The sequence below is a fragment of the Phalacrocorax aristotelis genome, chromosome Z (assembly GCF_949628215.1).
Source record: "Phalacrocorax aristotelis chromosome Z, bGulAri2.1, whole genome shotgun sequence".
Lineage (NCBI taxonomy): Eukaryota > Metazoa > Chordata > Aves > Suliformes > Phalacrocoracidae > Phalacrocorax > Phalacrocorax aristotelis.
The window spans coordinates 69623799-69649469 of record NC_134311.1 but is presented as its reverse complement, the minus strand read 5'-3'; the positions used below and the strand labels follow the sequence as shown (position 1 = coordinate 69649469).

General features: G+C 43.2%; 1 protein-coding gene across 3 annotated transcripts in view; it reads right to left on the bottom strand.

Annotated features, from left to right (window-relative positions):
* Positions 1 to 25671, bottom strand: part of ADAMTS12 (ADAM metallopeptidase with thrombospondin type 1 motif 12) — a 196397-nt gene that overhangs the window by 61690 nt on the left and 109036 nt on the right. For all 3 annotated transcript variants that reach the window (XM_075079144.1, XM_075079145.1, XM_075079147.1), the window contains exons 10-13: positions 22120 to 22212; positions 21745 to 21890; positions 20725 to 20894; positions 6091 to 6224 (exon numbers count right to left, since the gene is read on the bottom strand). In XM_075079144.1, the coding sequence (XP_074935245.1) occupies positions 6091 to 6224; positions 20725 to 20894; positions 21745 to 21890; positions 22120 to 22212 (543 nt within the window). The remainder of the gene's footprint in view (positions 1 to 6090; positions 6225 to 20724; positions 20895 to 21744; positions 21891 to 22119; positions 22213 to 25671) is intronic.

Below are 25671 nucleotides of genomic sequence, written 5' to 3'. Positions count from 1 at the left end.
CTCAAGTTACAAATGGTGTCAAACCATGTCACTTGCATTTTTACAGAGGATTCAAAAAAGACTCAACCATTATGTAATACCAACACTTAGCCAGCACCTTCGATACCTGCTCCAGAAAACAATGGCCATGCCAAAAGCTTCTGCAGCAGCCTCAGCCTCTCTCTTCTTTCAGCAAAGGCTACTTTCAAAAAAGGGATAATGTCTTTCACACAGACACATCTTGGTAGCAAGGACCACATTTATGAGCAGTACAGAATGTTACAGAGATAAGCACACATTAAGAAGGTGACTACATTTTTGCCTCCAAGTATGTAGCTATTCAGCTAAGGATGGATTCGAAGTACAGAGATGCCACTGAGATAACAGCAGGAAGTTTCTTTTGCCAAGAGTTCAGATCTGACTCTTTACCTGCTATCTACAGATGCACTGCAGATTATATTTAACACCTTCTATGAATTTAAAAAGGTAGGTGTATAGGTATTTTCTTAAAGAGATGCATTCTGCAGTATATTTACTGTACTATCAGTAGATTTGTTAATCATCTACAGTTAGTAAAGTCATTGTTACCAGGTTTATTATTAGTCCAGAGAAGCAACTAGCCTCTCTGGAGAGTCCTGAGAGTTGAAGTTTATTTTCTGTTCTATGTACTTACTCACTATTAAACAGAAAGTTGGGGAAATCTGTATATAGAACCCTTACACTTTGTGTTTTGCTATTTTAAAATTTTATTAACAAGTGTTTTGGAGCTTCTGTTTTGAACTTCTTAAAAAAAAAGACTTGTCTTCAAATTGTATAATTTTTGCCAAGTTAGCGTTTTCCAGTACAAAATGCATGTTCTTGAAAAGGTTTCTGTTCTTCCTTATTTACTGTTCATGCTTGTTTGAGTGGTTGCACCCAGGCATAATTATCTAGTTCAGGCTGTCAAGCAGACATTTTGAAATGAACATGACTGAGCATATTTCCCCTGTGAGTACTGTGTACTGTAAAAATCCCCAAACGCTAGACAAATTAGTCCTGAACTACTGCGCTGGCACTAGCAAATGAGTCTGGTGGCAGCACCACAGTATCATCACTTTCCTATTTTTGGGTTGCCAGTTTGTGTTTCTGTGTGGGCCATACTCTGTATCAGCTCAGTCAGAATCAGCTCGGATCCTTCCCACTTGGCCATACATTTCCTTTAGCAACATGTCCATGGCATCAAAACATGACATCACTATGACATGAAGTGAACCCCTTCGCCCCTTCCAGTTATTAGCACAGAAGCTTCTATTTCGTTTTTCCTCTGATATTTGAAACATAGTTTGCATCTGATTGGACATCACAGTCTTACCTACACATGCAGCAGGGTAGGGGGCAGGGATCCCCAAGAATGAGGCACTGCAGACAACGATGGCAGGGCTGGTAATTTACTGTGTCACAGTAAATAAAGCCTTCATTTTATTCCCTAGCTCTGGGATGCTGCTGGTGGTACAATGACCTTCATATCTAGCAACAGCGCCTCATCTTACAAAGCCATTAATGATCATCTCATGTGTCAGAATGAACAGCTCCAGCAGTCATCCATTCTAAGTACATTTACTTGAACTTTAATTTCCAGGCCATGTTTTAATTTCCTGCTCCAATGAATATCACATTATTTTTGTCATACATTAGATTCATTTCTAGATGCTTCCACTTCCCTTTTACTGGCTTTCCTCATGCTTCTGATCCTTCTAGATACGCAGTAGATGTTATTTTCTAAAACTGCTTTAAGCCATGTGCCTCAAATTTCTGCCAAATTACCTGTTAAAAGGGATATGGAGACTAAATGCAGGTTATAAAACAAGAAAAAAATCAGCAGCAATTAAGCTCTGATTCTTTTGCACACATACGTCTTTGTGCACCCTCTGCCAGTGAAACGTGCTGCCACAACCTGTGCAGCACAAATTACCATCCTTCCATGCAGCCCTTTGCCACTACCCCATTCACCAGGAGCCTTTCTGATGCACCTGAGACTAGCTTTATTTCTGGTCCCAGCACACAGTGCAGATGCAAAAATAATGACCTAAATTGCCTGGCTGCACTACAGGAAGGAGAAACAATTTCTTTCCTGCCGCTCAGTGACTAAAGGGGAAAACAGAGATATTACCCTTTTGCCACTTCCAGAGGGAGAGACTTTTGTGTCCAATTGGCAGCAGGTGGCAGGTACAAAAAGTCCTTGCTGTCACTGAAGGGTATGGCCTAGATGTACTGGCTAAATATCAAAGTTATGTGGATGCTACATTGCACTTTCAGGCTCTTCCTTCTGCTTGCCTCCCCCACTGGTTTCCAAATAAAGAAATCATGTTCATGTCATGTTGGCTATGACATTGCCTTGAACAGGGAAGAATGTGTTCTGATGTGCCTATTTCTCTTATAATTTGTCTAGATGAGTCTGAATCAATGTCCTCTCAGGCTAGCAGTGGGAGGAGGAGATTGAACCATAGTGAGAGGTAGTAAAGCTACTACAAAAATCTGAGATCTGTAATCTGCTTTTCAGCAAAAGAAAAAACCCACTTTCCTCCCTAGTACTACACAGCTGTGTATTTCTCCAACAGTGCTAGTCTCTCAACATAACTACCATGAATTACCACACAGAACAGCACACAAATATGCATGACTGAAAGTCATGTAAGTCTGTTAAAATTGTGCGGAAGTCAAATGCCTGTTAGAAACAGCAGAGATGCCAGGTCCTCCACTCTCAGCATCTGCCTACTCTCAGAGCATATACCATGTAAGCCCTCAGGTTTAGAAGATGCCATGGCTCGTATATGACAAACTCCTCAGTCACGTAAATATCACTGCTCAATAAAAATAATCTGGTGGCAGTATCTTTGCTTATTAACACTGGGGGAGCAACAGAATGCTCTAGTAAGAATTAAGAGTGCACTTGTGATGTATGACACACAGGAATATACAATATGTACTTTAAAAACCTTCTAAATAAAGGGAAAAAAGTGACACTCAAAGGATGAGTGCGGAAGAATATGGCTAAATAGCAAACTAGTCATGGTATATCTTGATGATTTTAGATGAAATTACTGACAGATCTTGTTGATTCTTTCCACTCAAAGTGGTTTATAAGTCTGGGAGAGGAGGGGGTCTAAGAAGGTACCTGAAGAAAGACCAGGCTAGGTGCAAATACAATAAAAGGATTAAGAGGAACGCATCTCTCATCTTATTAGCACCACTTGGAACAAAACCTTGTTGCAACTGCAGGCCCATAGCTTTGATATCCTTCTTTGCAGCTACTGATTCCAGCACTGACTTACTTAAGAGCATTATATCTGTTTAGGGAACTCTTCTGTGTAAGGACAAAGCTGATCGAAGACCCTGCTATTTTATACCCCAGGCCCACAAATGAGTTAGCAATTCTACCTTGCCTTTGAACTGACAAGGCAAGTTCTAAAGGAATACCATACCAACCCATCACCAGTAAGGCTTTCTTCTGCACTGAGGCATAGGCAGCACTTCTAAAAAATTACGACCCATATACTGGACAAATTGCAAGGGCCAAGTGAATCAGCGCTAGTATCTGTCCACACTTACTTCCCACTTGAAGATGCTCATTATGGCTTTGTCAGAGTGGCTAGAAAAGCATCCAGTATACCTCAGTTAGCTAAAATGAGGCATCTCAATCCACATTTAGCCATCAAGGTAGTACCAGTTTCTCTGACTGCTCTGAACAAAACCATAAGAAACTGCAAAATCAGATTGAAATCAGCTGAATTTAGATTAAATTATTGATTGACTCTATCGATCTTGTTTTGACATATCTGCTAGGAGAACTCTGAACAAGATTGCAAAAAAAAGATACTCTGCACACCAAACACAAGTGAGTGATATGGTCAGTGGATCTAACGTTCAATATCTCACCATTTTAATTTTTTGCTCAATCTCAGACCTAAGTGAAGTGCTATTTTAGTACTCAGAACAAATGTGAAGTGTTTTTGTGAGATATAGTACTGAAAACCAAAACAGGGCTTTAACAGACATCGCCATTAATGTTTGTGAACCCCTTTGTCACCTCAATAGCAACATGTTGCTATTGGAGTACAAGAATGATGTACCAGACTAATTATATTAAATGCATTTCCAGATTCATTCACCATAACCTGTAATGTATGTATTATGTTTAAATAGCTGGACTAAAATACTAGTGAATTTTATGGTGACACTTGAAAAAGTTTCTCCTCAAGTGTTATGCTGGGTACCTATTTCAGATAAAAGCACACTGTCTTTTACAAATGCAAGCTATTTGGGTTACCTATTCATCATTTGGTCTCATTTGTGGCAGCTGCATGATTTTATTGTTTGCTCTGTGATTCTGACTCCAGTTAGATTTGTTTGTCAGAAGATGTGAAGCAGTAGTCAACATGTGAAATGCTGGCAAATCTGTATTTATGATAGCACCACTACCTTGAATGAAATATTTTAGAAAGGCTTTGAGTCCCCAGAGCCATTAAAGCTAAAGTATATCTAGTATCTACAGACTGCAACTAGAATTAGCCTCTCTCACCTCTGATCCATGGCTTCTAATGAATTAAGTTTTGCTATTTCTAAAATCAGTGTAATTTTGAACTCTCACAGGCAAGGTTCAAGATAAAAAGCATATGGAAACTAAAATTAACCATAGTGATCACAGGCCATTTGGGCTGGAAATCAGAAAATGAAGTGTAACATTACAAAGACAGCCTTCTGATTTAGCACTTGGACTCTTCCAAGTGAATGTTAAAAGCACTGATACAGTATGCAACATTTACTACCAGTTTTGATATGCCAAAGATGTGTTTCCATCTTGCTTGAACTGCTCAAGGCCAGGTCAGGTCTTTCACCATCATAGTTAAAAGGCCCATCACGGCTCTCAGCAAAGTCAGGAACGATCTGTTCACTGTGATTTTGAGCAGGGTCTCACTAACTCCCTTTCACAAATGCATGTTCTGCAAGGAAAGCTTAAAACAAAATTTTTTTTGCTGCTCGCTGAGCCACTGGCATTCTACTAAAATAGATGGTCTTCAGAGAGGGTATACCAGTGACCTATTAAAAATGCTGAGTTTCCATCACTAGCAGTCTTTAAGAAAAGAATGTGAAATATATCAAAAAAGGAACATGATTCTGTAAAGGGATGAAACAGATGACTTCCTGAAGTCCCTTCTAGTTGCCTTTTTATACAATTCAATGACTTAAGACATAAAATCCCAAGTTCCCTACAGTAACCTAATGTAGTTTCCACAAGACACCAAGTCCTGCTTTTGTTTCCAAAGATGTTAAAAGTAAAAAAGCTATCAGGCTTCAAGGCGGCACAGAACACAAATCCCCAGTTTGAAGAAATAATCCATAATTGTAAATATGTACCCTATAAGTAAAGCACTCGTTTTTTTATGAGAAATTCACTAAAACCAATGCTAAGACTGTGGGTGTTACAGCATCTACAGAAGACATCTTCAAATGCCACAAATGCACGCATCATCCTGGAAACCTACTATCAACAGGCAGAATATGCAGAGAACGTTATACTTATTCTTCAATAAACAGAACTTTATTGAACCATGTACACTGTGTTTGCCTGTTATCTCATTGCACAGCGTTATTCAATTTACTGTTGTAAATGAAAATAATTTTTACTGGCTTGAAGTGCAAACATCTCATCCTATTACAAGTCAGTTCAGAACTGCTACTTAACATGTAATGTCAAACTGCATTTTCATAAAAAAAAACCAACGCAGCGACTGGTGACACCAATTGCAACCCTAAAGCTACAATCCTTTGTGAAAACTTCTCACCAGAAACAAACTGATTTTCTTAAATTGATGTTTTAAAATAATGGAAGAAGAGAGGAATTTAAAGGTACCAAAAGTAATTAGCACACAGTCTAATGGATTCATTAAAAAGGATGGAAATTACTTGTACATCTACTTGGAAAAGCTGTTTCTATAAACTTGTTTCCATGATCATTAAAAATGTGATAAAATGGGGTACTTGGCCTTGATCCCCCCAAAATTTGTTAAACATTTTCCCCTAACTTTATAAAATAAAATTATAGAGAAAGAAACATGCAAACATACCCAATACCTTACACATGCCATTAATACAGATATCTCGGCTGTGCCTTCCTTCAAAGCAAGGAGTACCATCAGTGACTGCATCAAGCATCTTCTCTGAAAAATGGCCATCTATCGGGCGACAGTGGAGCTCACAAGGATTTGCTGAAAGGAAAACAAGATACTTTCTCAGAAAATACTTCAGTGGGACATTGAACTGTAACACACAAGGAATAACAGTATGTTTTTACTGCACCATCCACTCACTTTCCCTGGCATTTGCTGACAGAAATGGCCTAATTAGAAGCAGTTAGCAGAGCCAGGGTCATATGGCTAACAAAGTGACACAGGCCTGATAAATGCCACTTGTGGACTTCTGGGAAGTAGTTGGACGCTATTGCCCTCATCCCTCCATGCTCTCCATCGCTGGTGTCAACAGCCAGTGGCTGAGTCAAGCAGTAATGAGGCTGTCAGCTGTAATGGAGAAAGGAATGGGAAATCAGCAAAACCAGCTGTCATTAGTGAGGGGAAAGGAGAAATCTCGGGGTCAGATTGACAAGGTCACTGACAACCAAGTGTCTTCTACCAGCTGATGACTGCGTGATTTCAGAGATAATTTATAACTGCTCATAACTGCTGCCAGCGTCTCTCAGAGAGAAGTCAAATGGGTGCTTCGGATCTGCATGTCAGCAAAGTGTCACATCACTGCTTATTTTCAGCTATCTGTTGGCACTTAATAAATTATTTCGAACACTGGACTTATTTTCCTGCTTAGCAACTTATGAAATGGGGATAATATTGGTGGGTCTGAGAGACCCAGGCTGTTCTTGGATAGATCTGCACAGAAGCAACAGGGAAGAGAAAAGCTGTAGGAAAAGCAATCTGTGGGTCTCTGAACCAAGATTTTCTGTAATGGACCAGCCTTAGTCTATTCCATCCATGGACTAAGAAGAGCCAAACTCACACTGCCCTGCCCGCCCCCACACTGATCCTTGGGAACAGGAAATCTTGAAACTCAGGCTACAGAGAGTCAAAGTGCACAAGTTTGATAAAAAAGTTGTGTACATGGAAGAAGAGTTAGAACTGAAACCAGGGTCAAAGCAAAGACAGATATAATCCCTGCCCTTATCTCACTCCCTGGAAACCCTCCAACAGAGCCAGAGCTATCTGACTGAAAAAAAAATCATCCACTATCATATTGATGAGGCACAGCAACAGCAGACCTGTCTTCTGGTTTTGGTCTATTCAAAGTCCCGAGTCTAGCCAGGTGCTAAAGCAATTTGTTCATGCCTAGCAAGCTGAAATGCTTTGCTGAGCAAAGCAGTGGGTCTTAAAACCACCAGTCAGTAGGGTCTTCAAGGCATCATTATTAAGGCATTTTAATACAATCTCCCTGTGTGCTGCAGAGGTGCCTCTGCAGAGTGAGTTTCATCCTGTGCCTGACAGAGCCAACGAAAACTGCTCACTTGGTCTCAGAGGGATGCAGGGTAACTATACATCTTCTACATGCTGGCTAATGAATGTCTTTCTCCCTTTTCCTCCCATTCCTCCTTTTTTGACCTGGCTTGTGTCATACAAAGAACTGTGTTTAAAATTAGAGGAAATTCTAGCAATGAGAGAAATTAAAACTTTTGGTAATGCAAAGGAACTAAATTATTTCCTACAAAATGGTTTATTCTTTTGAAGGTGGAAATTCACTCTCATTGCTCTGGTCTGTACAGCACCAACATGTACATAGCACCATGCAGTGCACAGCAGCTCCTGCCCCCAAAGTGCTTGCAGCTCAAGGACTGAATCTGACAGAGCCTGAGCTTTAAAACTGCAAATCTTATTCATGTAAACAGGATGCCTGCACAACTAAGATCAAAAAACCCAAACCAAACCAAACCAAAACAAAACAAAAAAGGACATTGAAGGAAATCCAACACCTTAATGATGAGTTTTGTGTTATCTTTTTGTCTGTAGAGCTAAAATGGCATCTTAGGACTGAGAGCAATATTGTGCTTGTGGCTTCTAAAACAAAGATGCCTTTGTTAAGGGCAACAGAGTGATTAGAGGCATGGGCCAAGGTTACAAAACTGGTGGAATTCAAGGTGATATGAGTCATGTTCAAGAATATCGACAGAGATGGAGCTCCAAAAGAGTCTCAGGCAAGAACATAAAAGTTTGTAATCCTTATCAGCCCTCAGCCCCTCTGTGAAAACTGCCAGCCGTAACATCCATCAGTTGTTCTGATAAGAGCTGTCATGACAAGTAATACAGGTAATTCCACTTCTATCAGCATATATCTTTTTCTGGCCATGTGGCTGACTTGATTAGCACTCTAAAATTTGTTTCATCCTGCTTGCCTCTTCAATGCAACATTTTTTTAAACAAAAATCACAATACCCACATGGAAAGGAGAATCCCAGAATTCCAGCTGGTCTGTTACCTGCTGAGAATCAATCCTGACGGAAACAGACTTTGCATAAAGCCATGTAAGCATTAACACTATTTGTAATGAAATATGTAGAGCAGCAGTTTGATATTAAAGAATCACAGAATGGTAGGGTTGGAAGGGACCTCTGGAGATCATCTCGTCCAACCTCCCTGCTTGAGCAGGCACACCTACAGCAGGGGGCACAGGAACGCATCCAGGTGGGTTTTGAATGTCTTCAGGGAAGGGACTCAACAACTCTCTGGGCAGCCTGTTCCACTGCTCTGGCACCCTCACAGGAAAGAAGTTTTTCCTCATATTTAGGTGGAATTTCCTGTGTTCCAGCTGGTGCCCATTGCCCCTTGGCCTGTCATTGGGCACCACTGAAGAGAGTCTGGTCCCATCCTCTTGACACCCACCCTTTTGATATTTATAAGCATTGATAAGATACTCCCTCAGTCTTCTCTTCTGCAGGCTGAACAAACCCAGGTCTCTCAGCCTTTCCTCATAAGGGAGATGCTCCAGTCCCCTGATGATCTTTGCAGCTCTCTGCTGGAGTTGCTCAAGCAGTTCCCTGTCCTTCTTGAACGGGGAAGCCCAGAACTGAACACAGTACTCCAAATGTGGCCTCACTAGGGCAAAGTAGAGGGGGAGGATAACCTCCCTCAACCTGCTGGCCACTCTCCTTTTAATGCACCCTGGGACACCATTGGCCTTCTTGTCCACAAGGGCACGGTGCTGGCTCAGGGTCACCTTGTTGTCCACCAGCACTCCCCAGGCCTTCTCAACAGAGACGCTTTCCAGCAGGTCATCGCCCAGCCTGTGCTGGTGCATGGGGTTGTTCCTCCCCAGGTGCAGGACCTTGCCCTTGCTTTTGATGAATTTCATGAGGTTGCCCTGGGCCCAGCTCTCCAGCATGTCCAGGTCTCACTGGATGGCAAGACAGCCTTGCGGTGTATCAGCCACTCCTCCCAGCTTGGTATCATCAGCAAACTTGCTGATGGTACACTCTGTTCATTCTTCCAGGTCATTGATGAATCACAGAATCATAGAATCGGTAAGGTTGGAAAAAACCCTCACGGTCATCGAGTCCAACCGCTAACCTATCACTGCCAAGTCCACCACTAAACCATGCCCTCAAGCACCACATCTACCTTTCTTTATAATACCTCCAGGGATGGAGACTCCACCACCTCCCTCGGCAGCCGGTTCCAATGCCTGACAACCCTTTCGATGAAGAAGTTTTTTCTAATGTCTAACCTAAACTTCCCCTGGTGCAGTTTGAGGCCATTTACTCTCGTCCTATTGCTTGTTACTAGGGAGAAGGGTCCGACCCCCACCTCTCTACAACCTCCTTTCAGGTAGTTGCAGAGAGCGATAAGGTCTCCCCTCAGCCTCCTCTTCTCCAGACTAAACAAACCAGCTCCCTCAGCCGCTCCTCATAAGGCTTGTTCTCCACACCCTTCACCAACTTCATTGCCGTTCTTTGGACACGCTCCAGCATCTCAATGTTCTTCTTGTAGTGAGGGGCCCAAAACTGAACACAGCAGTTGAGGTGCGGCCTCACCAGTGCCGAGTACAGGGGCACGATCACCTCCCTGCTCCTGCTGGCCACACTATTGCTGATACAAGCCAGGGTGCCATTGGCCTTCTTGGCCGCTTGAGCACACTGCTGGCTCATGTTCAGCCGGCTGTCAACCAACACCCCCAGGTCCTTTTCCTCCAGGCAGCTCTCCAGCCACTCCTCCCCAGGCCTGTAGCGTTGCATGGGGTGGTTGTGACCCAAGTGCAGGACCCATCACTTAGCCTTGTTGAATCTCATATCGTTTGCTCTGGCCAAACGATCCAGCCTGTCCAGGTCCCTCTGTAGGGCCTTCCTGCCCCCCAGCAGGTCGACACTTCCACCCAGCTTGGTGTCGTCTGCAAACTGGCTGAGGGTGCACTCAATCCCCTCATCCAGATCATGAATGAAGATATTGAACAGGACCGGCCCCAGCACTGAGCCCTGGCGAACACCGCTCGTGACCGGCCACCAACTGGGTGTGACTCCATTCACCACCGCTCTCTGGGTTTAGCTGTCCAGCCAGTTTTTAACCCAGCACAGAGTGCACTTGTCGAAGTCGTCAGCTGCTAGCTTCTCCAGGAGGATGCTGTGGGAGACAGTGTCAAAGACCTTACTAAAGTCCAAGTAGACAATGTCCACAGCCTTCCCCTCATCCATTAAGCAGGTCACCTTATCATAGAAGGAGACCAGGTTAGTGAGGCAGGACCTCCCTTTCATAAACCCATGCTGGCTGAGCCCGATCCCCTGGGTGTCCCACATGTGCTGCATAATGGTATTCAAGATGATCTGCTCCATGACCTTTCCCGGCACCAAGGTCAGGCTGACAGGCCTGTAGTTCCCCGGATCCTCCTTCCAACCCTTCTTGTAGAGGGGCATCATATTTGCTAGTTTCCAGTCATCTGGGACCTCCCCGGTTGACCAGGACTGCTGATAAATGATGGAGAGTGGCTTTGCAAGCCTCTCTGCCAGCTCCCTCAGTACCCTCGGGTGGATCCCATCCGGCCCCATGCACTTGTGAACATCCAGGTGAAGGAGCAGGTTGGTGACTGCCACCTCTACAGCAACTGGGACTTCATTCTGCATACTATCTCCATCTCCCAGCCCAGGGGCCTGACAACCCCGAGGATGACCAGTCTGACTATTAAAGACTGAGGCAAAGAAAGCATTAAGTACCTCAGCCTTCTCCTCATCTTTCCTGGCAAGGTTACCTTCCGCATCCAACAGAGGAGGGAGGTTCTCCCTGGCCCTCCTTTTGTCACTGATGTTATTTATAAAAACATTTTTTGTTATCTTTAACGGTGGCAGCCAGTTTAATTTCCAACTGGGCCTTTGCCTTCCTAATCTTTTCCCTGCATAACCTCACAACATCCTTGTAGTCCTCCTGAGACACCTGCCCCTTCTTTCAAAGGTGGTAAGCTCTCCTTTTTTTCCTGAGTTCCAGCCAAAGCTCCCTATTCAGCCACGCCAGTCTTCTCCCCTGCCTGCTCGACTTACGGCACATGGGGACGGCCTGCTCCTGCGCCTTTGAGACTTCCTTCTTTAATAACACCCAGCCTTCCTGGACTCCTTTGCCCTTCAGGACTGCCTCCCAAGGGACTCTGTTAACCAGACGCCTTAACAATCCAAAGTCTGCCCTTCTGAAGTTCAGGGTAGTGGTTTTGCTGACTCCCTTCCTTACTTCTCCAGGAATTGAAAACTCTATCATGTCATGGTCCCTGAGCCCAAGACAGCCTCAACCACCACATCACCCACCAGGCCTTCTCTGTTCGTAAACAGCAGGTCCAGCGGGGCACCTCCCCTGCTTGGCTCGCTTACCAGCTGCATCAGGAAGTTATCTCCCACACACTCCAGGAACCTCCCAGACTGCTTTCTCTCTGCTGCGTTGTGTTTCCAGCAGATATCTGGTAAGTTGAAGTCTCCCATGAGAACAAGGGCTAGAGATTGTGAGACTTCAGCCAACTGCTTGTAGAGTACTTCATCTGTCTCCTCATCCTGGTTGGGTGGTCTATAACAGACTCCCACCAGGATGTCTGCCTTATTGGCCTTCCCCTGACCCTTACCCATAAGGACTCAACCTTACTATTACCGTCATCGAGTTCTAGACAGTCAAAACTCTCTAAGATACAAGGCTACGGCTCCAGCTCTCCTGCCTTGCCTGTCCCTTCTAAAGTGCTTGTAGCCATCCATTGCAGTGCTCCAGTTGTGTGAGTCATCCCACCATGTTTCTGTGATGGTGACCTCATCATAGTTTCCCTAGCATGCAGTGGCTTCCAGCTCCTCCTGTTTATTGCCCATGCTGCGTGTGTTGGTATAAATGCACTTCAGTTGATCTATTGATCTCTTTTCCAAAACAGGCATGCCACCGCTAGGCTCATTCCTAGCAAGCCTCGTTTTATATGTGTATGTTGAACAGGACTGGACCCAGCACAGATGCCTGGGGAACACCACTAGTTACAGGCCTCCACCCAGACTCAACAAGCAGATCCCTGTTGATCATAACCCTCTGAGTTCTGTTGTTCAGCCAGTTCTCTGTCCACCTCACTGTCACTCATCCAATCCACGCTTCCTATGCTTGTCTATGAGGATGCTATCGGAGACAGTATCAAAAGCCTTGCTGAAGTTGAGGTAAGCTACATTCGCTGCTCTCCCTTCGTCGATCCAGCCACTCACGCCATCATAGAAGGCTATCAGGTTGGTGAAGCACTATCTTCCCTTGGTGAACCCATGTTGACTCCTTTTGATAACTTCTTTCTCTCTACATGCCTGGAGATGACCTCCAGGATGAACTTCTCCATCACCTTTCCAGGGATGGAGGTGAGGCTGACTGGCCTATAGTTTCCTGGGACCCCCTTCATGCCCTTTTTGAAAGCTGGAGTGACATTTGCTTTCCTCCAGTCCTCAGGCACCTCTCCTGCCCTCCATGACCTTTCAAAGATGATGGAGAGTGGCTCAGCAGGAACATCCGCCAGCTATATATACCTCCTCCCTAGCTGTGTGTTGATATAACAAGCAAGATGGTATCCAATTTCATTTCAGAAATCACTGAGCAAGAAAAAGCTGGCAGTGCTGACTGGTGACATAATCCTGTCATAAGTGTGATGCTCTACGTACATAACTCAGAAAAAGTTTGTAGAGAAAGGTAACTCCCTTTCTCTAAGCCAAAATAAAAAGTAACAATAAATAACAAGCAAACTTTCAGACTTGCAATTGTTCATGATTCAAAGAAGGGCGTTCTGGGCATGAAAGCTTTCCTGGTTTTCCTAACTGTACTAACTGATCTAAAATTAGATCCCACCTGTACCCTCAAATTTTGTTTTGCTTTTCTTCCTATCAGTTTTTTACAGAGCCCCACTGGAAATGAGAAGATACTGCTCCCTCCCCACAAACTCAATTCTATCCAATATTTTTACTCCTGCAGTAATTCTTCAAGTTATTTTGATATTTCATCTGCATAGGGCACCACTGAGGAAATTATCCCAGCCCTTAATTTCCTAAAATTGTTTACTTATCTATCATTATTATTTTTTTACAGCTGAGGTCAGGGACCTGACAAAAGATCAAGGCTCCATTATTCTAGCACTGTAAATAAACTATACCAGAATATGCCACTGTCCTCAAAAAGTCTAACATTTTAAACACAAAACAGATACAGATGTAGAAAATACTTTTCTCTCCTATTTCAGATAGAGAACTGACACACAAGGAAAATAAATACATTTCCCAAAATGATGGTAGAACTTGAAAGCAATGCCTGGCATTGAATTCAGGTTTTCTAAATCATATTTCTGCCTGAAATTGTAAATAGACTAAACTGAGGTCGAGATGAGCACTAGGGTTGCTGAACAAGCAACTGGTTTAGTTGCAGTAACTTCAGCAAATTTGATTAATTCATGTTGAGACTTTAATAAAAAGGCTGTCATCTTAATAACTTTTAGGGCAAAATATACGGAAGCTCTTGTAACCCAGTATATGCATGAGATACTAGATCAAATCTGTGAACACTCAGTAATGACCACGCTCACACAATCCTCGTTCAGAAAAGGCATACTGAATTCCTGTTTAAAAAGTGCTTATTTCTGCCTGGGTAAAGCCTACGGGGTTTAACCCATCCTTGCACACCCAAGGAGGATCAAAGCCACTTGATCCTACAGCTCCTGCTTAGATTGTGTTTATATCAGCAATGATAATATTAATTCCTCAAACCCTCTAAGTAACCTGCTCTAATGTTTAACCACCCATATGGCAATGAAGATTTCTTAATGTTTAACCTAAAGTTCCCTCATGCTGTTTTGGCTCTTTCTGCTTGTCCTACCTTTATGGACATGAAGAACTTCTGGATCAGGCTTGCTCTGGGGATTCCTGTACTGCTTGAGTGGAGGGGATGGCAAGTTGCAATATGAAGCACAGTGACGGAAAACTTGAGGCCAAATCCAAGTTTGAAAGCAGAAGAGCTACATTCAAACTGAACTCGTAAGACCATGGGGCCGTTCTTTTCAAAGCCAGTTAAGAAGGGCATAGAACTGCTTGGATCTTGACAGCTTCTTCCAGACCTGAGCACAACACTGCATGGAGCCATGCTGTCTTGCTAGCCTGTATCTCTACCAGCTCAGGCTCTAGTTGAGCCTGCACCTCTACTAGCATGCTATATAACCTTACAAACTCTCTTCAAGTATTTGGCATTTAACTCACTCCATCTTCTCTTTTCTAGAGGAAAACTTGCTTTTTTCAACATTTGCCATAAACTAGGTTTTTCAAATAATTTGACTTCCATGTTGCTCTCATGAAAACCTCCAGTTTGGCTGTATCCTTCTGGCAGTGAGTTGCTCCCACCTGGACATAAGATTTTAGCTGGCTGTCACCAATGCTCAGCAGCCTAGAAAAATTACATCCTGGTTTTTATTTGCAGTGCCTATATCCTGCACCAAGATTATGCTGCTGATTTGAACAGAGACAAGATTAATCCACTAATACATAGAAGAAACCCAGATGCAATAGAATCCCAAGCAAGAGAGATACCATAAGCACCCGATGACTTATTTGTAATCAGAATGGGACTGAGGAAGCCAGCAAAGCTGAGTAAAAATCCTAAAATTCAGACATGTGATTTTTTTCCCCTGTGTATATTACAACAGAGTTTAGATTCACCAAGTGCAAACAGAACACGAAGATAACTAGAAAGGAGCATACTCTCTGCCTTATTTAAATTTGATGCCCTCGCAGCTGACTCTCATGAGTTCACATGCAGGAAGGATCCCACTTATCCTGACTGAGAAGGATGTGTCTGCCCACAGAAGACAAGGCTTGAATATTTTTTCTTACTTCACAAGGAAGAAAAGAGGTGGGCCTCTTCAAACCCTCACCTCTGTGAGAACTCAGAACTGGATGAGGAAATCCAAAACAAAGAAAACTAGAAAAGACAATTACTAAACACAGACAAAATGGGGAAAAAAGCTGAGGTGAAGCTCCTTTATCACTTTAACCAAGCTTGGAATTCCAAAAGAAAGTTTAATTTCAAAGCAGTGATAGCAGAAACATTATCTCATGCTGTTAGCTCAGCCCCTGCAACCACATCAGTACAGATCTTGCTTGATACACAAACATATTTTGGAAGAAATATGAAATTTGAAACACTTTAGCAACACAATCCCTATCTGGCAGTACTTGAGATGATCCTAGCACCAACTGAGAAAAGAAAGGTATTTATATGACTCAATGTAGGACTCATACTTACTACATGGAAGTTAAGCCCTGGGAATCTATCAGATTCAGGTAAATGTAATTTGTCAGAAGGTATGAAATAAATAAATGTGGGGTCAGCCTGTTGGCAAGAGAAGTAGATTAACACCAGAGTCTGACTGGAGTGCCAAAGCAGGGGCCTGAATCATGAGAACAATTCAGAAAATACCCTCGTCAGAGCTGCTGGATGCTTTTAGCCACCCTTGAATCTGAAGTCCCCTTCATGTTGAGACTCCCAGGGATACTCAGGTGCTCCAGCTTCAGCACAGGGGTTTCTGTGCTCTGGGGCAAATCCACAATAGGACTATGCAAGTTTCCCAACAGGCCCAAACTCATTTAAAACAGAAGGGAAAAGTCTCATTTGGAAACCTTAAATATAGTTAGCGTAAGAAACAGCAAGATGTCATTCACTGCTTTTCTGCCAGGCTGCCTGTTAAACAGGCTTGTTGCATCTCACCTTATATTAAATCATAAGCTATTGAAAAAAGTCTTTGTCCTCTTGTGAAGGTACAATTTACACAATTGAAAAGGACATTGGGACAGTGTTTAATTACATGACATTCATTAGAACTGGCTTATGTAAGCTATGAAATTAAAGTCAGGAGAGAGAATTGTGACCATCTAGTTCATTTACTGTTTTTCCAGCAGGATGAAGGAACACAGAATATCTAAAATATCAAAAAATGTCTAAAATGTCATAAGATGTCTAGATCAGGGTTTCGTCTCTTCAACTACACGCTTCCACACAATAACTGTTACGTGCACTCAGGGTTTGGGAAAGCTTTGTGATATTTTCTTATATCCCATATATCCCTTTATATCCCACATGCAGCATGAGAGGATTTAAAATGCCTGATAATAAAACACAAGCTGTATTGGGTTTGAGTGGCAAGGTGTTGGTAGCAGGGGGGCTACAGGGGTGGCTTCTGTGAGAAGTTGCCAGAAGCCTCCCCTGTGTCTGACGGAGCCAGTGCCAGCCAGCTCCAAGATGGACCTGTTGATGGCCAAGGCTGAGCGCGTGGTAACACCTCTGGAATAACTGAGAAGGGGGAACGAAATCTGTGCAACAGCAATTGCAGCCAGAGAGAGAAGTGAGAATATGTGAGAGAAACAGCCCTGCAGACACCAAGGTCAGTGAAGGAGGAGGAGATGCTCCAGGCACTGGAGCAGAGATTCCCCTGCAGCCTGTGGTGAAGACCATGGTGAGGCAGGTGTCCCCCTGCAGCCCATGGAGGTTAGTGGTGGAGCAGATATCCACCTGCAGCCCGTGGAGTACCCCACACCACAGCAGGTGGGTGCCCAAAGGAGACTGTGTCCCCATGGGAAGCCTATGCTGGAGCAGATTTGCTGGCAGGACTTATAACCCTGTGGGGGACCCACGCTGGAGCAGTCTGTTCCTAAGGGACTGCACCCTGTAGGAGGGACCCATGCTGGAGCAGTTTGTGAAGAACTGTGGCCTGTGGGAAGGACCCATGTTGGAGAAGTTTGTGGAGGACTGTCTCCTGTGGGAGGGACCCCATGCTGGAGCAGGGGATGAGTGTGAGGAGTCCTCCCGCTGAGGAGGAAGGAGCTGCAGACAGAACATGTGACGAACTGACTGCAACCCCCATTCCCCATCCCCTGGCACCACTTGGGGGAATGAGGTAGAAAAAATCACGAGTGAAGTTAAGCCTGGGAAGAAGGGAGGGGTGGGAGGAAGGTGTTTTAAGACTTGGTTTTATTTTGCATTACCCTATTCTGATTTGACTGGTAATAAATTAAGCTAATTTCCTCGAGTCTGTTTCACTCATGATGGTAACTGCTGGGTGATCTCTCCCTGTTCTTATCTTGACCCACAAGCCTTTTGTTATATTTTCACAGAATCACAGAATCCCAGGTTGGAAGGGACCTCAGAGATCATCTAGTCCAACCTTTCTAGGAAGAGCACAGTCTAGACAAGATGGCCCAGCACCCTGTCCAGATGACTCTTGAAAGTGTCCAATGTGGTCGAGTCAACCACTTCCCTGGGGAGATTATTCCAATGGTGACTGCCCTCACTGTGAAAAATTTCCCTCTCATGTACAAACAGAATCTACCCAAGAGCAACTGGTGTCCATTCCCCCTTGTCCTCTCCATGTGACTCCTTGTAAAAAGGGAGTCTCCATCTTCTTTGTAGCTGCCCCTTAAGTACTGGTACATGGTGATGAGATCCTCTGAGCCTCCTTTTCTCAAGGCTGAACAAACCCAGCTCTCCCAGCCTATCCTCGTATGGCAGCTTCCCAGTCCTTTGATCATCTTGGTGGCTCTTCTCTGGACCCCTTCCAGCCTGTCCACATCTTTTTTGTATAGCGGGGACCAGAACTGTACACAGTACTCCAGTGTGGCCTGACCAGCGCTGAGTAGAGACGGATAATGATTTCTGTATCTCTGCTGGTGATGCCCTTTTTGATGCAACCTAGCATCCTGTTGGCCTTCTTGGCCACAGCAGCACACTGTTCGCTCATGTTGAGCTTTCTGTCCACCAGGACCCCCAGGTCCCTTTCCACAGATCTGCTCTCCAGCCAGGTGGATCCCAGTCTGTGCTGCACTCCCGGATTATGTTTTCCCAGGTGCAAGACCTTGCATTTGTCCTTTTTGAACTTCGTAAGGTTCTTGTTGGCCCACTCCTCCAGTCTATCCAGATCTTCCTGCAGAGCAGCTCTCCCTTCTGGAGTGTCTACTTCCCCACTCAACTTGGTGTCATCAGCAAACTTAATCAGGCTACACTTGATGCCGTTATCCAGATCACTTATAAAGATTTTTTCTCTCCCCTGTCCAGCTGAAGGAGGGGAGTGATAGAGTGGCTTTGGCAGGCACTTGGCATCCAGCCAGGCCACCCACCACACAAGCCGAAACCTCCTTGGCAGCAAGCTAAAGTAGTAACAGAGTGCTGTGAAACATCTTTGAAATTAGATTTTACCACTTAGGGGGAAAAGTAAGGGAAGCTGGTGTACACTGACAAAGGTTAGTGTACATAAGGCGGACATCTTGATTAAGTCTCCAGAGCCCTGAAACATCAGCTCTTTTTTTGGGAGGGGGTTTACTAGAGGCTGTTGGTTTGCTTTTGTTTGAAGTCTTAGTTTGTTTAGGACAAACACTCACAAGAAAGGCTCAAACTGCTCCATTTCACAGAGACAGCACTGTTTCATGACCATATTTGAAGTTATTTTGCCCAAAGCACTCTTAGCAACCAGTGGAAGGTGAAAGAAACTTTGAAACTGAGATGGGAGGAAAACTCTCAGATGTATTTCAGTGCAGTAGGTAAGGCTGGCTAGACAAAACTGGAAGCAGTGTGCCCATGATAGCCAGCCACCCTCAGTCCTACAGCGTTCACGTCAGATGAAGGATCAGCACAGCATTTGGCCAACTCCCTGCTCAGACGAGTGTTCTGAGGAGAGCCTGCCTATTTGAGGAAGCCACGCTTTTTGTAAGTTAGTGTTTAGCAGCAAGAACACACTTCAAATGCTGTAATGGAATGTAAGAATGAAGTTACAAACCTTAAGGACCTCACAGATCATGGGGGAGACATGTAACTCTAGACTGAAATTCTGGCTGCTGACAGAACAGGTGAAAACAATCAAAAAGCTTTTTAAGCCACAGAAAAAATATTTCCTTGGTATTTGAAGGATTTTGCAAAAGGTCACATGAAATATAGCAGGCTCAACAATGCAGCATTTTAAAGATAAGTGGTTTGTCTGTAAAGATACAATCAGGTCTATTTGAAATATGTCATGGACACACCAGAGTCCTTCCTTCCAGTGTGCAGGAAGCATTTGATTCATGATTCTTAATGCCCTTTAAAAGCAGACCTTCTATAACAAATGCACAGGCAGAACTACCAGTTCTGTAGCACTGCCCTAGAGAGAACATGAACAGAACCAAGGCTGTACCTGCAGTGGTACACATGAGTATCAGAGAGGACTGAAATCCCAGTTTCAGTGACAGGCAACTGCAGAAAACAGTTTATTACTTTGGCTTTGGACTTAGGCTGTTAGCATTTACCATGGTTTGTTTTACTGGGGATCCTTCTGAAAAACTCTTCTATCAACCATATTTTCTTTCATCAGAAATTTTCCTAGAAGTCTGTCTGCTCCAGGTTCATCTTCAATGGCATATTTGTCAGTTGAAATTGAAACAGTAGCTGAAATTTAGGAAACTTATTCAGAACTGCCAACAACCGTGAAAATGCAATGAACATGCTAAAAAAGACTATCGCCAAATAAAATTGAAAGTTGAATCTTGAGCTTCACTTCCCTAACTGGTTTATTTTTTCATTAAAAAAAAATCATATTGCTAGCTTCTTCTGGACAGTATACACCTTATATTTATGCATACAGCAAGAATTAAACTGCATGGTAATAACTGCTACCACTGCATTTAGTAATGAGCTGTTACGAAGGAACAACTACAATAGAGGACCGTACAATACTGACCCTGTTGAGGTATTAATTCCTCAGTGTGGTGCCAGGTACACTTACCATGCAGATCTGAGTTTGGAAGCAGTAAAGACACATTTGTGCAGCGGAATGGCTCTGCTTATTGGGTGCAGTGATGCCTGCAGGCTCAAACACTGCACACTATACTACTGTACTTCTTGTTCTGCAGTTGACACTGGAAAAGATGGTTTAGGTCTGTCCCAAACAATTAGTATAGATGTGACTTAAACAGCTTTTCTTAGTTCTGTATCCTTCCAGGAACTACACTCACAACCATTATCACCAGAGTTTTGCAAAAACACCTATGTGTAGAGGAGAACCCCTGCCTTTGTGTATACACAAAAGGCATAGCTGTATATGGAGGCACACTAGATTTTTCTCTCTACTTAATTAAAAGACTTATAATTCAGTGACTTCTTGCCCTCATAGCGGTTTATCATAGCTCTGTAAATTTGACTCTTTACACAACATATTAAGAAATTTGTAGCTTCATACCTGTGTTATAAACAGGAACCCAGTGATAGAATTCATTCTGGTAGGGAACTGTATCAAATTCACTGCACTGCATCTGACGAAACGTTGGCAAGCCTTTCCGACAGGGGCTAATGTTACACATGCGATAGCGTTTCCTTTCTCCAGTACAGTAGTCTCCTCCAAACTGTGGTCTAGAAAAGGAACATTGAGACTGGGACGTGAGATTCTGGGTAAAAAGTAGTTCTGAAAGAGCAATGTCTTTCAGATGCCAACGGGATAACAAGGTGAATCTGTATCCTTGAAATGGTAGATACTGTTCACATGTTCAAGTACCCAAACATGTCAGTATGGAGCACATAGATCTAGACAAACCCTGTATCTCAAAGAATTGCTTGGTACATTGCCTGGCTAAGCTCACAACAAATTACCTTATCAGATGAACTCCCCCAAAATACCACATTTTCCAGAATGTTTGACAGGTCTTCCAGAAAAGCCAAGTGATTTCTGCTGTTAGGCACCCTCTTAGTGACTTCTGAAAATGAGATGTAGGGTCTTCATGTACTCAAATATGTATGAGAAAATTCTGCCTTTCATGTTCTGTTGCTATCAAGTCATGTCTGAAGCTCAAACAAAGCTGGTGACTAGAACAAAACATGAAAGGTGAGTCCTTGATTTTGCTCAGGAACAGATAGCTGGCTATTGTTTTCACCCAGTGTTTGAGGACATTTATTTATTCATGGCAGTATTATTACAGCAACATTTCTATTATTTCTGCAAAGCCTGAATGCTAAATAACAAGATTTTTTTTTTCATTTTGTGTGGAAATAAGCTCTATGGAGGGCAAGGATTAAAGAACGTGATGATGATTGTAAAAGGTGAGCCAGATGAATTTCACACAGGTATGCTCTACTGGGAAGGTGTTCAGTGTCTATCTTGCTGTGGCACCTGCTGATAACAATCTCAGACAAAAGAGTTCCCAACATCATAAGAACCTAAAAGATCTTGAATAAAAGGTAAGAAAATATTGTACACTCAGCTTACTCTGGGTTATCGCATGGTCTTTCTGCACTCTGAACTCCCGCCCCACATGTCCTTGTGCAATGGGACCAGGATGACCAAACGCCCCAGCCACCATGGATTGCTTCAGGAGTCTTGCCTACTGTAATGCACTCACCAGAGAAGCACCACTGAAGAGAGAAGAGAAAGAACAAACAGCTTAAGATAATTGTCGCAGGAAAATGTTACTTTGAATTATTTGTTATTTCAGTCCCTGAAGGCTGAAAACATAAATGGAAATTTAAATGGACATGTCTCAGGATGCCCCTCCTTCAAGTTAAATGTGGCAGAGCTACTCATGGCCACACCACCACCCTTTTGCAAGCAGTGTGGCTTGCAGGCAGGACAGCTCACACTCACCTTGTTTTCTCCGCACCGAGTTCCATCCGCAGCTGCATCCAGTTTGGAGCGGCAGGAGCCTTTCACTGAGCACCAGAGTGTTTGGCAAAGGTTCTGGAAAAGAAAGAAAACTGCATCAGTCCGAAGGATAGCTGAATTCCTAAGGCCAAGATTTTCAAGAGTCTCCCACAATTCTGTACATCCATTTACAAAGTTTTATAAGGGCTCTATTTCTAGAGGCAGATGTTTTTCCAGAAGTTAGGACCCACCAAGCGTCCAAATTTAGGCATCCCTCATTAGTGTACAAGGAGGGACTATTTGACAAATACAAAACAGTGAATGCTTTCTATCAAGTGAATTACCTGAACTATGTGAGTTTAAATATTCTCCTCACTGGCTGCTCAGCTCCGAGCTACACACAGGAGAAATAGCTTTACAAAGTTTGGGCACTACTGTTTGTAGCTTAGGTGAATAGCATTTGTATTATTTTCATTTGGTGAGTGCTAATGAATACTATGTTCAATTCTGCATTGCTGTCTGCCTGAAAACACACAGTGAAATCAAAGAAGGTTAGAGAAGCCAGTCAGGTAAGTAAAACCAGCGTCATGCCCCCCAGGTACAACAGCCAGGTTAATATTCATGAAGGTCCCAAAACTGGGTGAAGAAAAGGAGATCAAAACACAGGGCTTTTAGAACATCAGCCAAGCAGATGGCAAGGGAATGTTCTAAAAGAAGCAGTCCAGGCTAGCTGGCAGAGAAAAAAACCTACTGGGCTGGGTAGAGTAAAGGCTCTGGTTAGTGAATGCTTGCATAATAAGTTACTCAGAAACTGGTGCCAGTTCAATGCAGTACATTGCCAGTAAAGCACAGCATTTCAGCTGCTGCACCACATGCAGTGGTCAACTCCACAGAAGGGACAGAAACTCCTGACAGTCAACAAAGCTAGCTGGGCAAGAAACGTTACAGCTACCTTATAAAAAGCCTTCTTCACTTGATCAGAACTATTCTCTAGTGAGTGAAGACAGACATTGAGGGTTATTCCCCCCTCCTCAGTTCATGTGCGCACCAGCTTCTCTTTTGGTTGACATGCAGGAGCCCTGCATGCCTGGGAATTCCTGAATGAGCAGGGCATTGTGTGGAAGACCTCTTCCCAGTTGGAGAAACCAGTGGCGTCACAAAGACTGTGCACTCCCAACTGGGACAGTAGAAGAAAAAGCTCAGGGGCTCTGGGCCAGGTCTTGGCTGAGGCTGTTTGAACTGCACAGTTCAGCACTGGGAGAGAGAACAGAGCTGGCAGCATCTACCTGTGAAGCAGGGACAGCTCTATGTGTCATCAGAGGAAGGACCCAATAAGAAGGATTCCACTAGCAGATCCTGCTGGGGTTCTCAGAGCAAACAACGTGCCGGGTTTGGAGGCCAACACAGAAACTGGGCACTCGTAACAATCCAGCTCCAATGAGCTAGCAGCAACATTTGGTTGAGCATGAAATGCAAAACTTGGCTGCTGTTTTCTGACCTGCTTCTATTTAAAATAGCTAAGCTTGGGCACTGACTGAGAGGGTTACCTTCTATTTACTTTCTATATTGTGTGTTCACCTTGGTTTTCATCCAGAACACCCGAAACAAAGCTGATAGTACAGAACATCTCAAACCATTCCAAATCTCCAGTTGGAATACAATGTCTGAGGCATTGCATCTCAGCTCATTTAGTTGGTTTTGGGCAATGTATATGAGTCAAAGCCTGTTTCACAGTTCCCTGCTTATAGTTCAAGGGTAGTATTATTTATTAACACCTTGTGAAACCATCATTGTCAGGTTCTTAAGGCAGAGCTACCTAAGTGTTCTGGCTGATGAATTTTCTTTCATTATGGAATTCATCCTTATTTTTACTCTTGTATATATAATATATCTTGTACTTTTTACTGTATAAAGTACACTTCTGCACTGTGCTTCAGATACCACAGAAAGGCACAGAAACCAAGCACAGCTTTCTATTGACAGTTACATTTTTATGAGGTGCACTCATAGATTTCAAAGTCAAGAGTTCACAGAGGAAATTCTTTAGCTTTGCAAGATTTTTTCCATATTCACCTCCATGTACCACAGCCTTTTTCCATACTGGAATAACAACAGTACAAGAAAAAGCACTGTTAACTGTGTGCTTTTGGAGTAACACCCAGAAATTCATGACTCTACCATGGACTCACTGCAAGGAAACTGATTTTTATCACAAGCGATATGGCATATACTTTCCACCCAATCTATGAGATCAGGGTCTGTGTCTTAAAGAAAGTCGAGTCCAAAAAAACCCAGTTTCACTGAAGTCAGTAGAATTTTTGGAGGTAAAAAGAGGGCAATAAGATAAAGAATCTGAGCTCCTACAGCCTTTCCAATAGGAAACTATGGGTCTACCTACGACCTGGAAAATTCCTTCCCCTAATCATTATTTTGCTTTTCTTTTCCTTATTAGAGGGACCATATTTAGGTACTTCACAAGATGCTTAGAGGACTTACTACCTAAACAGCTCATGGAAACCACTATCTGAATTATAACCCTTGGTCTTTGCTAAGTGTAATCACTGAACCCTGGGGCTTCTTCTGCTAAATGCAGAATGTTCTTTCTGAAAGAATCTGTGGATCAAATTCAGTCAGACATTAAAAGTTACAGAACAAAAGCCACCTGGTCAGTAAGTGTTAAATTAAGAGCGGAAAGGCAAAGAACAGTCAGGCCTTTAAGATAAAATTACTATACTCATCATGCAACAGACTAAACAGACTATACTATTCACAATTCCTCTCCTTGCCAGTGCAGCTACCTGCAAAACACAGGCCTTCCAGTAAAATGCAAAATGAGATGGTAACAACTGATGTTATGACACATGTCTAGCTGTAAAATTGGTTAATCAGGAGATGTTCAATGTTTGGTCTACTAGGTTCAAACCCAGGAGAGACAGAATGAACCAATACTAAAAAATTACACTTTAATTTTCTGTCTGTACCAACAGACAAATTACAGTAACTGAGGAACCTAGAACAGCAGGTAATGAAGGCAATCTTTCAATACCTGCTTCAGATTCAGTAGCTGCAGTTCAATATTAGTGATCATGTTACATATTAAGGCTGAGAAGACAAATCAGAAATAATCTCCCTCATAGAAGCGTAGATGAGGATACACATAATTATCCAAATGGAATAAACAGTCAACATTGGCAGTCCACAATCCACAGCTGTGCACAATACCTTGCCTAAAGACCACTCCAGAGCTGCTGATAGCCATAATACCACTTCTCCCACAGCTGTGTTTAACAGGGTGAACAAGCTGGATGCTATCTGCAATGTTTGTTGCATATTGCTGCCCAAAACACAATGAAAATTAGCGATCGCTTAGCTAGACCAGCACTTGAAACCACTGCTTATGATCTGTTCTATGTAGAAAAATGCTGTATGGAGCCAAATAGCTCTGAAAATGCTAGATATAGCTAAAATACCATACCGCTGCATCTTAACTAATATAAACTCGTACTCTACAGTGGCTCCTAGCTCTTGTAGTGAGTTGTGCTGCTGTGACTATAC